General features: G+C 40.0%; 1 protein-coding gene across 8 annotated transcripts in view; it reads right to left on the bottom strand.

Moving 5' to 3' along the window:
• adgrl2a (adhesion G protein-coupled receptor L2a) overlaps positions 1–17,396 on the bottom strand; it is a 212,027-nt gene that overhangs the window by 36,731 nt on the left and 157,900 nt on the right. For all 8 annotated transcript variants that reach the window (XM_084355337.1, XM_084355335.1, XM_084355334.1 and 5 more), the window contains 2 exons: positions 8,687–8,796; positions 948–1,748 (listed from right to left, as the gene is read on the bottom strand). In XM_084355337.1, coding sequence (XP_084211463.1) covers positions 948–1,748; positions 8,687–8,796 — 911 coding nt within the window. The remainder of the gene's footprint in view (positions 1–947; positions 1,749–8,686; positions 8,797–17,396) is intronic.

Genomic DNA, 17,396 nt, shown 5'->3' on the forward strand with positions numbered 1-17,396 from the left:
CTCAACCCGGCCTGTCTGGATTGATGCTGCTCCACTGGCTGAACCCAATTTAGCAGCCCTAGCTCGTGGCCTATCAATAGAAAAGTGGACGAGCAAACACATTAATAAATATTGAGCTTGTGGATAATCTGTGGAAAAGTTGCCTGACCTTTGTGGCTCATCACTGACTGCGTCGAGCATTACGTGGACTTAGGACTCTGGGTGTGGAGGGGATTAGGATAATTACTGTTATTATATTCTCATTGTAAGGACTATCGCAGGCCTAGGCTAGCCTCCCCTCAGCTCTTGACAGCTAAATTAAAAACATACGCTGCTGATGTGACCCTGGATGATTGATCCTTCTCCCCTGTGTTTACCATCTCTTTCTCTCTTAGGCAGGAGCTCAAATCCTTACAGTACACCTACAGACTGTGAAGTATTTTTTTTAATGGCCGATGGAGTTTCAGCATCACTTGGGGAATGATCTAACCTTGCCCCAGGCTAGACTTTGCACCTGTCCGGGCATGTATGTTTCCAGAAGTGAAAATATATCTCACTGTCCCTGTCTTATGCGCTCTAAAAAAAAAAGAGGGGGATATGCTAGCAGGGGTCCCTTGAGCCTTAGCACCAGGGACTCAGGGAACGCCCGGATGGTAAACCTCCCCAAATCCCCTAGATACTGATCCCTTATGATATGGTAACTGGCTTCAAGGTGTTGTTTACCACAGAGCCCCACTCACTTCACCCCCCGAGATGCTTTCCTACACTCCAAAGCTTCCGTAACATATCTAGCACATATTAGATTCCAAATTAAAAATCAGTCAGCTGTGACACTTCATACATAGACGGGAAATACCGAAGGAGTATCAAAGTACACTTGACAGCAACTAAAACCTCGATTTCAGCAATGCAATCTAACAACGCTGTCTGCAAGAGAAATGACTGGGGGGAAGGGGCTGGGTTCTTACCATGTGCTGGATCAGGTGGGCCAAACTCCAGATTGTATCTCAGGATGTAAAAATTATTCCACACATAGAGCTGGTTATCTCGCGGATTGTAATCCACAGCTGCAATGTACTGGTACTGGTTGGGAAAGTGAATATCAACGTATTCCCCACGGTTCTGTTTGGTATTGTAAATGTAATCGATCAGGCTCTTGCTGACCTCGCTTTCGTTGTCTTCATAGGTGGAGCGCACCACATAGAGTACTCCACAAACCATAAAGGCATTGGAGGCTGAGCGCTTGTCATAGGCCGTGTCCCAGGTAGCCTCGAAACGGAGCGTGTAGGGGTTCAACTGGCTGATGACCATCATGCCGTTGTTCTGCTCTGTGGCGTAGATCACCCACAGCCCGTTCTCGTCTACTGCCAGGTCAATGTCCGTCTTACCACCCCACTTGTAGGGCGACGTGTCGTGGTAGTTGGCGTTATTGATGATCGCCTCGCCGCTTTTGATTCGAGTCCGCAGGTCAAACTTGACAATGTTGCGGGTACGCTCCTTGTTGAAAAACACGGCCCCGTCGTAGACCACAAAACCGGTCCCATCCACCCGGTGTGGCAGCTTGTAGGTGATGGTCTGCCGGGCGTTTTGGAAGTCATCCAGGGAGGAATACTCAATGAGAGTGTCTGTCCTGTAAGGAGTCCAAGGCATGAAGTAGATTTTGTCGCCTGCTTGCAGCGGGTCCTTGCACCAGGCGCCGGCTTGTTGCTCCGCTTCAAACAGAAAGGAAGGATCACCGACAGCTTTCAGAGTCCCAGGACAAAGAAAAACTAGCAGTGGGAGAAGAGTAGAATAAGAAACAGGCACAGGTTAACATGTGAAAAACAAAAACACACAAGAACAATATGTAACATCCATGTAATCTCTAATGTCTTCATTTTGTTTTACAGGTCATCCACGAGGAGTGGGGACAGACACACATTAAAGAGTGGCCAAAACACAACTAACAACTATAGCCAATATCACAAGCAGTATAAGGATTTTGGTTTTGTGCATAGAAAGAAAAAAAGGAATAGGAAAGTTATTAAGCATAATGTTTAAATATAAAAAGTAGTCTGAAACAAAAGGAAGCTTGGCCTCATAGACATTTACTGTTGGGAGTAGAACACAAATGAGGGGAAATAGAACAGAAACGAAACTTAACGAAACAATTGGTCCTGTAAACAAAAAAAATGCAGCCAACTAAAGTCACTTGGCAACAGACGGGAGAGGTTATGAGAGAGCAGGAGTCAGCGGAGTCTGCAAAATGTTTGTGTGTACTTATGATGTGTCTCAGTAACACCACCATTTCTACAGTATATACCCTGAGAGGCTTGTCATTACGAAGTGGTGCAAATGTCACAACCATTAAGATTTAAATAACTTTTTGTTACGGGTCTCTTTAGGTGTTTGGGCTGTTGCTCTGAGGCATTGGAGGCATTGGAACCAACAGAGAGAAGAGCAGCAAGTGGCCAGGTGAGAATAATGTGGAGAAGAGTGAGAAGGGGGGGGGGGACTCTGAGAGATAGGGGACAGTAGAAATCAATAGCTTGAAAAAAGGGCCAAGAAACACTGTTACCATGGCATGCTTTGGAAAAGGGATTTGGAAGCCAGGCAATATGATTTTCTGCTGAGCAGCAAAAGCACCCAGGGAGAATGAGTAGAGGAAGCCCCTATGGACTGCAGCCAATACGCCCCCATTTACATCTTTTGGCTGCTTGTGTGCTGTCTGTTTTTATGGCCAGAGTCACTTCCCCTGTTGCACTACACTGGCCCGTTAACATTAGGGTAGGGGGATTCTGAAGATAACGTCTACGATGCGTTAGTCGGGGCCACCATGGGAAAAATAGGTAGTTTACAGCCAGATGCCACAAAACAAGGAGCTAGGGTTTGGATCGTGTCTGTTATTTACCTTTTTGCTCCACTTCTATTTTAAGCGTTGGAAGAGAGAATGAAAGGGGTGCAAGGGGGAAAAAAAAGAGGTTAATATGAATTAACTGTCATCGCTACGATTACATATGCAGAAACATGTTATGAGACATGGACAAAGACGGGTAGACCTATGCAGAGAAAGCAGGAAAGTCGTGAGAGAGGTGACACACGGCCGTCAAGGTCCTGTCTTAGAAAAAGGGTTTGATTAGAACATTGAAATTGTAACAATTGGTTTATAGAGCAGTGGTGGATGGATTTTATGCTTGACAGAATGCTAACCGTCTAAAATAGTTGGGACTCTTTGTAAAATGTGGTTAAAAACAAAATGAAATCATTCGCAAATGGACTGTGTCTACCAAACAATGGTTTTTACGAAGTGTTAACGAGCACATGTGGCCCCACATCCTTTACACATTCATGTGTTTCACAAAGTGGTGAATTTCACCCCAATCTTACATGTGAATGACTGAGCCTTTTCAAGGATGCCCCTTTCATACCCAGTCATGATACTGTCATCTGTTACCAATAAGCCTGTTTATTTGAGCGTTCCCCACAACTTTTCCAGTCTTCTGTTGCCCCGTGACAACTTGTTTGAAACATAATGCTGGCATCAAATTGAGAATAAGCATATATTTACAAAAATCAACAAAGTTGATGAGGTAAAACATTAAGTATATTATTTAATCATAACATCATTGTACTGTTTTCAATTGAGTTTATGTCAAAAAGGATAAGCAAATGATCACTTTCTGTTTGAGTCATGCTTTACACAGCGTCCCAACTTTATTGGAATCGGTGTTTCGTAGAAGATCTTTGATTTTTGTTTGATACATATGCAAGCATTTCTGGGACAATGATCTACTTTAAAGTTATAAATATTGTAAATATAATTATAGGTTTATAAAAGCCTTTTTCGAGACTCAAAGCCATCGTGTAAATACTACAGTAAAGTGACATTTATTGCATCGCTTTATTTATGTGAATGAATAATTTGACTCTGGTTTTGTAGAAAAGCCAAACCAAGCTGCTTTCAAACTGTGGTCTGTTTTAATCCACCCACCACCATAAACCAAGTCCAATTCCACAAGAAATAGTGCATTAAAAAAATAAAAAAGAAAGCTAAATAAAGAGTAGTCTACTGTATACAGTACTCATGTGCTATATCTTTGAAACAGATTGGAATAAAATAAATATGTCATTTTATAATTCTGGACAATGTGACACCTGACTGATACCAACAACAGTCCCTGTGTCACACTCCAATTACACCACTTTTAAAATGTATTTATGTAATTAATGTATTTAAACTGTGGCCTTATCAAGGACGCAGGTAATCAGTGTAAATCACTGGAGCAAAATGCATTAATATAGCTTGTGCTTGTGCACTCCCTGTTGAAGCATATCTAATTCCACAGTACAACACTGCACTTCATATCTTTGTCAATTTTGTGCCTACAAATACAAGTCTGCTATAAATGAGCCAACACAGGCGTATTCTAACAAGGCACTCTGAAGATAACTGTGCTAAAAAGCAGTAACTCATTTGTTAATCTGAGGCATCGATGACTGATCGAACATTTCACAAGATTTAAAAAGTAAACAAGAAACAGCTTGATTTTAATTCCAACAACAAGACTGAGGATAATTTATGACAAAAAAAAAAAAAAAACTTCAGAAAAGACGTTTCTCAGGTAAGTCTAAAGCCTAGGTCAGACCAGGACACTGTTCAAGTCTTAAGTTCAATTGGCAAGAAAGGGGACAAAGATAAGCATCACATGTATTTAGTCATTCAGTGACACTTCTTCTTACTATGTTGGCAAATAAACTCAGTAAAGATATAAAAAAAAATGCTCAACAACTTTTTTATTACGTGGCACTGAAGCTGCAGTTTATATTAAAAAAGAAATGAAGTTTATCTTAATTCATTGTTATGAAAGTTCTTTGACTTAAAAAGTAATTTCTCCAAATGTGGACTGATTCCGGCACACTGCTGTCTGATAGAATCTAATTTCAGATATATTCTTTCAACACTATAGTGTTTACTGGTGGAGATGTTAATCTCACAAGTACAGACTGCTTGCGTCAGTTCTTTTGCTCTTGATCTGCACTTCCATTGGTCTTTCTCGGATTTCTGTATCAGATGGATTCAAAATACAAAGGCTCGATCATAGAAAGCCTGCGAAAATCAGTGTTGAAATACTAATTTTACACATTGTTGGCCAGTTTGCACCATGGGATAATGTGAGCAATCATAAATTAGGTTCCCCTTGAATCCTGCAACCCTCTGGCTCCAATTAGTGCAGGTTCAGATTAGAATTTGAATCTGTTATAATTGTCGAGTCTGACCTAAGCCTCAGTGGCTGAAAAAAAAAAAAAAAGGAAAAGCAGCGGAAACTAGAGATTCAGAAGGATCCGTAAATGAATGCACGGCAGTCTGGAGAAGAAATTTAAATTTGCTGCAGCTAACTAAGAGATCAAACACGGATAGGAAGCAAACAAATCACAAATTACAAAAACAGTTGAGCTCTCAGAAGCCGCCTCAGCCACACAGAACAGAAGGGGGGGGGCGAGGAAAAAGACAGAGAAAGATGACGTGAAGGCAACCTGGAAAGAAAAAAGGAGAAACACATGGCGGAAGTCCTGAAGATGTTAGTAGAAGTGTAAAAATAGAAATAGCAATCAGTGTGATCAGAAATCGGTCAGTGGATGGGGAGAGTGAGTCAGATAGCCGAGGAGGTTTCCTGCAGATTGCACAGGGGGAAGGGAAGAGAGTCAGTCACTTTTAATATAGCAACATTAAAAACAAACAAACATGAGACAACCCACACTAACCCCAAAGACCCTGAACTTTCTCTACCAGACATTACAGGCTTTCTAGGGAATTGCTACTGTCTATGAACTACTCAAATTATAATGACTATAAATAATCACTGTTAATAATCAGGTGCTCCATCTCGATATGGATGGATGTCTGCTGTCGTCTGCGGTCTCAGTTAGTGGCTCCAGTATCTAATCTAAATTATAGCATCATGTAAACTACACTGAATAAATAAGGAGGAAAAACTGAACACACGAAATATACAAAAACATCAGAGGGGGACCCAAGAATCATGCTGTCACAGCTTAACTTCATAATTTTCATAATCTGGCCATCACTGTCACATGGGGCAGGGGGTTTACTGGCATTAGAGAGTGATGAAAAATGAAAACATTAGCATTGAGGACTGTTTATGCCCACTGGCATGACTCTCTAGTTTTGCAAGGCTAGAATCTTATTTTTTTTCCCACCATTTTAAAATAGCTTGCAAAGAGCAGAGTCTTAATAAAAAAAAATGTCTTGGCTTTTATGTTGCCTGATTCGAGCAATTACTCAAGCCAATTCAGAGGGCAATTCAGTGCCAGGTGAAGACAAAATTTACATCCTTGGCTGGAATATGAAGATAATGTTCGCTAATGAGGGCAGTTCATGACAAGAACCAAATTATGAAGCCAAAAGGATGAAAATGGTGGCAATGTGTACAACTTCTTGCAAAAGCCGCTTGCGCGGAAGTGAAAAATCCCAAATTGCTTGTGTGATTATGTAAATGCTCAGACAATAGAACGAATTAATTTGATAGCACATTAATAACAACTGTTTGTTATATCATGTTATTAAACTGCTGGCTATAATTCACGGGACGGATAAGACTTGAAGGGGGCAGCGGTTACAAGTCAAAATGAGGACACTGTCTGCGCTCCCGTCGTTGATCAGCTTAATGTGGATTTAGTACGTTTTCTTGCAAAACAACTTCTCAAGTCTTGTATCCCGGCAAATCCAAGGGATCCTAAGCTCCTGAACCACTGCAATGTTTTTAATCACAAATCTCGGTATTTGGCATATGATCTATTCCATCTGAAAACTAGAAAACTGAAGTGGTTTTGCACTGGTGAGGAAAAGCTCAGTAAATCTTCCCCTGTGATTGCCTTTCTCTGCGTTAGTCTGAGTCTACAAAATGATCAGGGGTATATATGGACTTTATTTTGGGGGAGAGGAGACAGAGGACTGGTAAAGGGAAAGAAACATAACACAGAACTCGCCTGTAAATCACAATCTATCACAGTTACAACAGGGGCTTGAGTGGGAAAGGCTGGACTGGGCTTTGTGTGGACTGGATCAGACTGGGAGAACACTAAGCACTTACCAGGGCAGTTGCGATAGGATACATTCTGTGTTCTTGGTCCTATTCTGGTTGGGCATGGACCTTGAGAAGCAAAAAGACGGGGCTACAGACATGCATGCTTGAAACTGCTTAGAGTGAAGTGAGGACCTGTTTGCAGTTTTTTGTTATGACAGACATTTCACAGGACTGAGAGTCCTTGGGCAGAAGTTTATTTTTCTACAGTTCTTTTTCCATAGTTTTTCAGTCAAGACCACGCTACGGCGGCCTTGACTGTTTCCTTGGTGCAAGAAGGAGGCAAAAGACAATCATAACAGTGGGTGGACATGAGTGCACCTTGAGGCTAATCCTGCTATTAAGGTTTGAGGTAACACAGCAAGACATAGGGATCGATACTTCACTTAACTATGAGGCAAGAAGAAAAAAAAAAGGCAAAAGAAAAAAATAAAAGAAAGAAAACAAGCAGTTAGGCGTTTAAGTGAAAAGCTACAGGATTTGGCTTTGCTCAATAAAATGGACGCAAATGCTCATTATTGCTTATTCCATTTTTAATTACAGGTCCTCAAAGCCTTCGGAAAGGTTAACCTTTAAGTTGTAATGAGTTTCACCACCTAATGATGTGCACTAACACATTCTGATTCAACACTAACGGGGGCAGCTTGGACAGGTATACTGGTAATGAGCAATGTAGAAATCTAAAAAATGTACAGCTGAAGAAAGGTGCATCACTCGTATCTGGACTAAATTTCAAAACATATCCAAAGACGTCCGTGTACAAAACAGTCAATACAAAAGAGGTGCCAAATATTCTTAATCAACCCATCACTCCCACTCTAATTATTCCAGTTCCACCTGATTAGTGATTCTGGCAATTCATCTAAATCTTTGTCATTAATCAGTTTGCAAAGGTTACATGGAGGAATTTTACTTCACAAATTGCAAATGAACATGGCAGCTTAAAGGACAAAGGGCAATCTAAAGATTGTTCGGGAGCTTAATGGCAATGAATATTTTAGCATCCGAGGAGCAGACAAAATGTTAACACTATCTCTTCAGATGAAATATTACCCTGTTGACTTATGAGTGGAGCCATTCTGTTCCGTTACATAATGAAACATCTGTTAACATACTTCCAACACCTGTTGTATAGATGTATATTAAGCCATCAAGGTGAGCTGCAATTTTTTTTCCTTGCGCCTGATAGACTTCTCCGCGCAAGAATGGACTTATGAAACACTCGCTCGCTGTCACGGAGAGTCAGCACGACTTCCTTCCTCTACCCTCCCTCTATTCTGCTACCCCATAACCAGGCTCGCCGATCCGCTGGAAACACGGCGAGCACATCAATAATAAAGGCAGTACAGGAGAGGACCAAAGGGTTTTACAGGTCATATTTCATGAAAAGTTCATGGTGTGACACAGATGGAAGAAGAGACAGAGAGAAAAGGGTGCTGATAGGTGTTGCACATGAAGAGGACAAGGCGGGAGGAAGAAATGGGACTGGATATGGTGTGATGCAGAGAGTCGAGAGAGAGAGAGAGAAGAAGGCAGAGAAGAAGAGAGGAACTGAGAATGGGAGGGCTGGTGGGAGGGAGGGGGGAGGGAGAGTTTTCAATTCATGACAGAAGGGTCATACTTACTGTAGGGCACACACTCATACTGGACCTCCAGGTACTTGTAGGTCCCTGGGCAGGGGTCAGGGAAGACATCTGAACCCGTGATCACGATACACTGGGTCCGATTGTTGCATCTGACGGGAGAAAAAAAGAGACAGAAACACATTCAGCAACGATAACTCCCGTGCATCAATACATCTGTGTAAGCCTTCTCAAGCAAACAGTCAAAGGGATTAAATGCATAAACGTTAAAACAAGCACACGAAACAAATGTTTTTCACTCATGGGGAATATTCAGATTCCCCAAGAAGTTAATCGATTCAGTAAATAGAACAGCGAACCGCTGTTACGGAGCTGCAAGGCTATTTATTCTGTTAGCAAGGAAGTCAGGGCCAACGCCACTGTTTTTTCACTTAACGTTCTCATATTGGTTTCTTTCTGCTATATGTGCAGTGTGAGAGAGGTCGTTTGTGCACTGTACTATTCTATATGTCTTTTTGAAGAGCTTAGATAATCTGTCTGACTGTGTGGAGGCCAATGAAAGAAGCCCAAAAGGCTCCGCTGAGTTTTTACAATGCAATATTACCAGTCTGCTCAATAACTGGCCAGCAAAATATAACATCTCAGGTTTTAAGAATGAATCTTGCAGCTACACACAGTTTGGGCTCCCTCTCTTCTCTAACATCGTCCCTGGCTACTGTTTATGTGTGTGTTTGTTTGGTGCTGTTAAATTAAATGTACATAAACAGCACAAATCAATGCCACAAATAAACACGGAAACAGATCAAGACTTTTTCACACTGGACTACAATTGCATGTGGACCTCATGCGATTTTTTGGAATCAACCCCCCACATCTGTGTTTCGTGGGGCGCTCTTGCACGGGATAAACAAAGTCTGCGTGTTTCACTCAAATGTCCTGGCTTATTGATTTGAGTTTTCTCCTTCTCTGAATGGGCCGACATGCTGAGTAGCTAGATGAGGCTCTTGAATTTGCACCCAAAATGCCATCAAAGGTCTCGCTAATGATTTCTACTGCAGCTTCCATAATTCTCCACCCAGCACTCATCAAGGCATCTTTGCAAAATAAAAAAAAAATAATAAAAAAGTAAGAATATCAAAACGAGTTCTGTGTTAGCAAAAAGTGTGTAATTTGAGCTGAATTTGTACACATTAGATGAACAACTGAGACGGCCTATATGTGATTTTACTGATAACTCTGGTGAAAAAAGGATATAAAATTTGATTACTTAAGAAAACAAAACCATGTTTTAGCGACCAAATAGTACCTACATGTTCTGTTTTTCATTTCACCAGCCTATTGCAGCAGTGTCAAAAGTTAATTTCGGTCGCTGCCTTTAACATCTGGAGAGCAGACATTATAATTGAGCTTGTGGTGTGCTCTGAAGCTCGGGGAATAGCAGGTGACCACCCTTTTGCTGTACTGAAATCATGATAATGACATCAATACCCCGAGCAAGCCGGCTCTGCTACCAAGGGGACTTAAAATTCTATTGGCAATGCGAGGAGCCAGATCAATAACTCTGTTCTGCTGATTTAGCAGGGACCAGAGATAATATTTGTTTCTTCTTATCGCAGACCAGTGTGCCCATTTACAGCAGATCATTGGAAAATGTATTACTGGTTGCATTGAATTCTGCTTTGGGTTTTGGCTTTTGTTTTGGGCTGCTGAGGTAATCACTGCTCTGTGTTCAAATGTTATTAATATAATGTCGGGCAGCGCAGTGGAACAGTGCAGAGTTGCTTACTGTTGAGGTGTATAGCATCGAACAGACACAGAGGGGCTGGAGATTGGTGCTGTTTAGGTTTTAGATTGAAAACAAGCACATTTTAGCTGCATAGCATGCATGCACGAGGTGAATTATGGTTAACAGCTCAAAACTTAAACAAACGGCTCCTGCGTTCAAATAAAAACCCTCCTAAATCACAATAACGGCAGGGAACGGAATTAGTCATGGCTTTTTCCTTTTTTTTTTCCAAGCACAAAGGTGATAAATCCCCCTCTTCCTCCTGCTCTTGTTCTCCCAATCAGCATGTATGCCAATTAAATTATTTCACACATTTTTTTGCAGATACAAAAGTTATATTTTTTTCGGCTTTTGGCAATGTTAAAGCATTCCATCATATCAAAGAGCCACGTATAAGGACACATATTTATGTATACATCTGTGTGTGTGCATCTGTGTTCAGCGAAGGTCTTCAGCGGAATTTCACTTTATTAATGACCTTCACGTGTGATAATGGATGAGAATATCAGCATATTGTATTTGTTTTTATGGAAATGAATTACTGTCCTGGAATTAAAACATGCACCTCATGCTGGGCCCATAATACGCCGCTTGTTTTTGCGGGGTAATATTTCATGACTCGGCAGCGCTTTCCATATATTATATGGTCACTTTGATGATTCTGTCCCCTTTGCTCATGCATAAGCATATCATGCCGGAGCAATATAAATTACAGTGCTTTATCCAGCAGATTCCAATGAGACGGGGAAATGAATGCCTGGTTTATATTAGGCGTGTGAAGCAGAATGATATCAAAAATAAAATTCATGACACTAATGAGACACAGACCTGCCATCGTTTCTCAGGCAAATGTATTAAACAACAGGAGGTAAGCACTGGAAAAGAAAAAAAACCTCATATTTCTTTTGAAACAATGTTGACATAAGTGTTGATAGCTCTTTCTGATATATTGCCCTAATTTTAGAGCTGTGGAGCAGGGGTGCCCTGATCTACGGGATTGTGCGACTGTGATTCCTTCTCATCTGTGAAACCTTGGGCATCTCCTGAGACCAATTGCAAAAAGCCCTAATGACTTCTTTCATGCATAGTCCTAGCCCTCAATTTGAGAGGGAGCATGTAATTGAAATTCCTCCCCATAAAAAAGTTCAGCATTCGGGCCTGCTAGGGCATAGGTCTCAAAGTGCACACTAATTAAATACATGTAAAATATGATATCTCTGACTATCTTTTGATAGTCTGAGGCTATATAGTAATTAATCATGTACATAATGAATATTAAGTCAAAGGAAGCTTTTTCTTCACTTTCCTCCAGAGTGAAACATTCTATTTCTATAAATACTTTGACTGTTCAACAGGATTTTACTGAAAAAAAAAGCGTTCAGAGGACTCATTTATTATAATTAGCCAGCTGGAATAGAGGCTCAGTTTAAAGTACTTTTGAGGCAAATGTGTTGCAAGCTACCTTTATTTGGAGGGACAGTTGTTTGGCATTGTTTCTGTATTAGCTTATCTTAAGAAAAAATATACAGTGGCTTATTTTTCTTTCTTTTTGACAAATTGGTTCAACTGTCTAAAAAACCTATTGAAATTGATTTAACGAAAGATTGTCCAATTTAAAGAAATGAAAATAAAAGTTTGATCTGCAGAGCTCCACAAAGCTGCATCTATCTACCCATTACTTTCTCAAAGTGTCAAAAATAGTCTTAACATTTTTTTTTCTTGAGGTATAACTAAAAAAATAAGACGGAGCTACTTTCTGCTCTGATTGCCTCCATTTCCCCTACCAGCCCAGTTAATCACGCTGCAGTACTCTAAATGTAATCCCATCACATCTCTGACCTTTTGGGAGAGGCAGACATCAGTACAATTAGAGTGTCATAGAAAATGCTGCTTGGATTTGATGCAAATCTCCTTTAAAAATGAGCACTCCCATGCTGACAGCGGGAAGGGGTGCGATAAGATGCCAACAAGGTGTAACTGATAGCACTCCTGGTACAGCGTATCCACATCCAATTTAACCTTTTCCACCGTCATCATAAAGCATGTCAGAGGAATAATTGGACATGAAGATAATGTGCTAAATGAATAATAAATTGCCTTGAGTATGAAAATCTCTATTTCTGCTAACAAATTAGGTAAAAGGCATTAGTTAGGTCTAAAGCCTGTAATTCAGATGTGTGTGTCACTAATCCGTCTTTGGGAACTGATACAATTGTTTTAATCAACGCTGCTGTGTGCAGTAGATCAGAGTTAGCCTGCAACTCGGCTTCGGTTAGGGGTGCGCTACTCTAGCCTGTGTGAACATTAGGCATGGAACAATATGAAAAAACGTCAAGATTATCCTGGCAAAAATAATTGTGATTTACGATATTATGTTTATGTCAATGAATTGATTTTTAAAAAATGTACATTTGGCTATTTAAAAGTATGATTATTGGATTTCTAAAACTACCAAATATCAGTATTTTGGCCTCAAAAATCATGTATTGTAGGAGGTAAACATTAGTATTATGATATCATATTAAAATAGTACATTGCAAAATCTTACAAAGTGACTTTACTAAAAAGAAAATGAGGAAAGAAAGTAAGTACATAAGACTAATAATTGTAAGTTGTTAAAACTTTTTAGCTCATACAATTTGAATCTAATAGTCTACTTTACCTCTGAGTCATTCTAAATTAATCGGTTTCCTGACTTTTTAAAAGTAAAATCATCTTTTAAAATTTACAGTGTCGCACAGATCAATATTCTAAACAAACAAAAAAAAAATTGTAAATAGTCTTGTCTTCATGCCTTCGCCTGTCTTCGAACTGATCCAGGATGGAAAAACATGCCGGTCTCTCATTTAAAGTTGCTAATGTGACACGTCACGTGCTGCTCATGGGACACGATCACTTTAGGTGAAGGAGGAGATGCTCCTTAATTGCTGAATCCTAGATTGTTTTGCTCCCACTGCTCAATTTTCTATCCCTCAACACTCCGCGGCATTCAGGCAGCTTGAGCAGCCACTTGGAATTCACAATATGAAAAATAACATCAGCGGCGAAAACAATGGCTGTGTAACTGGAGGAGAAAAGCGACATGAGTGAGGGGAGCACATTACAGAAAAAGGCACAATCTACTTCCTGGTGCTCCCAGTTTGAATTTCAATCAAATTAGCGTCTCTTAAACTCAAAGTGACCCGTCTAGCTCCATTTCATCTGAAATGCTGATGAGGTTCATGGCGCAATTATCAAGGCAGACATCTCTCTCAAGAGGCAAGCCTGTTGATAGCAGACAGGCCATTGAAAAATTAAATCATTTCCAGGGCCACAAAATGGCAGCGATAGAAACAATCTGTTGCAAGAGGGACACAAAACACACACGCACACACACACATACACACACACACACGTTAGATGTATAATCACCTCCAATATCTGTATATTTAGACCATTTTCTAAGGGGGTGGCCCAATAATGTTTCAGGAAATGGGTCGTTAGAAATTAACCATGAGCATCCTGCTTTCAACTCTAGGTCTGACCCAATATCCGGGTACAACTTGTAATTACTGTCATATGCTTGTGTTTATGCTATATTTACTGGAGCTAGCCAATGGTGCTCGACGGGGGGATACCAGGCTCTTACAGAGTCTGACTCACATCCGTCCATCTCACCTATTGATTTTAAAACCAGCTAAGGTATATTGTCATGCCACTCAAATCAATGGAAATACTACTGTGACATTCTGCAGCTCTGGATGTGACCTTTATAAGACTGCAGAATGCAAGGCTGGCTAATCCAAGCATCCAAGCTGCACAGGAATGGTTCAGAAACAACAATGTTAACCTCCTGGAGTGACTGAGTCAGAGTCCAGATCAAGAATTTGTGGTGGGACTTGACTCTGAACATGTATGCAAACAGTTATTTTGCATTTCATCATATTTGTATCACATTGCTGGTAAATCCCCATTTATTTTCACAATAAAGGAACTTTATCTGTTGATCAGAATAAAAAAAAAAGCCACATTAAAACCTACTTTCAATAGAACATAAATGGTGGTGAATGTGTACAGACACCGTATGTGTATCTGCACTTTTCTTTACAGATAAATGTTGTTAAAGATGTTTAAAAGTGATATGAGGTGGATGATTTATCTAAAAATTCATAAACTGTATGTACCACAAGAGATTATTACAAGTTGTACATTTTAAAGTGGATCATTTAAAAACATTAGTGGAACATTTTGCATCTCACACAATAATTGAATTAATATTGTCAAATAGGGGTGGACCATATGGAAGAAAAAAAAAATTCATAGTTCATAATTAAACATTGCAATATTTAACGTATGAATTGAGCTGCTTGGACAAAATAACCAGACTGGAATGTCTGTTTTTGGCCGATTAAATGCCTGAGGTCCATTATTACATTGATGCAAAAATCCCTCAAAAAAAACAATTTTAGCATAATGCAGTCTTGCTCATTGACTTCCAACACTGCCCACAATGGTCTGATACACATGTGCCAAACTCGAGGCTCGCGGGGCACAATTTCCTTCCTACAGTACCTGCGAGATGATTTTGACTTTCTTATAATAGCCTTTAGGCTACTGGCGCATTTCCATAATGTCAACAATGTGCAGCGTTATACAATCTCCACCGTTCCAAATAAACCTGGTCTCCTGCTGAAAGTGTAACTGTGTTACAAAACAGCCGAACTAGTGGGCTCCGAGTTAGACGTCGCCATGGTTACATATTTTTTTTAAATGTAGTCTTGACAAGCCAACGATCAATCAAGCAAAACAGGAGTCAAGAGGAGTGCAGGCAGATGCTAAAATACAAACTCAACATGAGCATTTAAAAGGTTATTTTCCGAAATGAAAATGAAGGAGCATGCCCTTAGACTATTTCTACGTTGTCTCTACTCACACAGTTTGTTCCAGAAAAGAAGAGATCTCACAGGGGGAGCTTATTCTTCATTAAATTTCCTGCTAAATGAAAGTTCTGGCAATGCCCCTCCTTATCTGAGCCGCATAATCATTTTTATTTTTAGATGGACCCTTCGCTGGTTGAGTTTGACATCCCTGGTCTAATACATCCACAGATGTGAAAGTGACAGCTACCACAGTAAAAGTTGCAAATATGATATGACCTATGTCCTATTGCCCAACCCTATCTTTAATATAACATGATTTAACATGTTTGTTGGTAAGCTTTGGAAAAATCCTGTCACCACATTTTAATATGTGAAAAAGTTTTAATTATATTTTGTAATTTCATACTACTTGTTATCGGTTGGTATGATCAGTTGTTTGGCTAATGAGGACCACAGACGACGACTGTTTCTACATATTTTAATTTAGCACATCGTCTCCAATATAGCCCTGAGTTGAGAGCAGTTTCATGGCTCATGAACTTGTGTGCACCCCTCAGAAACGCCCGAGCTGAATCTGGATCTTTATGAAATCTTAATCTACCGTGCTTTAAATAAACACTAACAGTGTATGTACAGAGAGTAGGAACAAGGCAGTGTGCTGTCAGGCGGCAACAATGGAGCTCCTCGGAGAGCCTCGCTAGCAGTTCTGTCACTGATATAAATAGTGTAAGCAGCATCATTTAGTCTCCAGAACTGCCTCACATTTATTGGCAAGAAGCTGAAAAATACAGCTGATGACATGCTAATATTACTGGGTCACTTCAACATTATAAGTCAGCTGTTACTGTTAAAAATATTAGGAAAAACCTGTCACATTTGAGATGTGTCATCACAACATGAAATGTTGAATGGCAGTGATCATTTCTAGGGCTGCAGTTAACCATTATTTTCATTGTGGATTATTTTTGCGATTAATCGATTAGTTGTTTGGTATATTCATTGTCAGAAAATGGTAAAAAAATGTCGATCAGTGCTTCCCAAAGCCCAGGATAACATCCTCAAATGTCTTGTTTCATCCACAACCCAAAGATATTCAGTTTGCTGTCACGCAGGAGTAAAGAAACCACAAAATAATTGATTATCAAAGTAGTTTGCGATTCATTTAATAGTTGACTGCTAATTGATTAAATATTGCAGCTTTAATCATGATCATTTCTGATGATAATCAACTCGTTCTAACTCGTAGATGTCCTATCCGACTAATGAATTCCGCGTCCACGGTTAGAGAGCGTTCTGCTTTGATCATCCGTGTCAGTGATACTCATGATCCACAGGCACGGCAGGCCCCAACCATGTTATGTTACAGCAATCAATGACCTCGTTATCGAATACTTACAATGAAGCTCATTAGTCGAGGAGAAATCAATAGATGTAAGCCACTTATTCATACTGTATATCTCAGTGTGGTCTTTTTTTGAGGATGATTAGTCAAAACGTGTCATTGTCCACTTTATTACTCCTCAAGGTACCGGGATAAGGCCTGCTGGTCAGATTTAAATCAATAATAACTACACACCAGATGGCTGCATGTGCAACCGAATGCGTTACAAAATGATATTCAAATGGTTTTGAATTACAGTTTTAATCTCGTAGATGTTATGTGTCTGGCAGGAATGTGTTGTGGTTGCAGTCATTATCATTATCATCGGTGCAGATGAAGAAATGTAATTATTAAAAAATCCTGAAAAGAGGAACATGAAAAAAATCACCGCGCTGAATATTATTATCAACGAATTAATTATTTCAAACTGTACTGCCGTGCAGTTTCACATCTGCTGGGGAGGTGTCCACGTGAAAAATTCCTGTACAGATTATCACCCACTTGAGTCGACTAATTGCTTGCAGCTGAATGTTCTAATTGAGCCACAACAGTCCTAAGGCTATTTTCATAAAATCATTGTGCTCATGAATATAATATGCCAGCCAGATATAAAAACAACTTGGAGTGCCAACAGGATCTATCAAACTCAGCGAAGCCTCAATCCAATTCTCCACACTTCAGGACCACATCAATTTTGGGTGTTTAAAAAGTGAGCACAAGTGCTAA

This window comes from Pagrus pagrus (assembly GCF_965226575.1).
Source record: "Pagrus pagrus genome assembly, chromosome: 6".
Lineage (NCBI taxonomy): Eukaryota > Metazoa > Chordata > Actinopteri > Spariformes > Sparidae > Pagrus > Pagrus pagrus.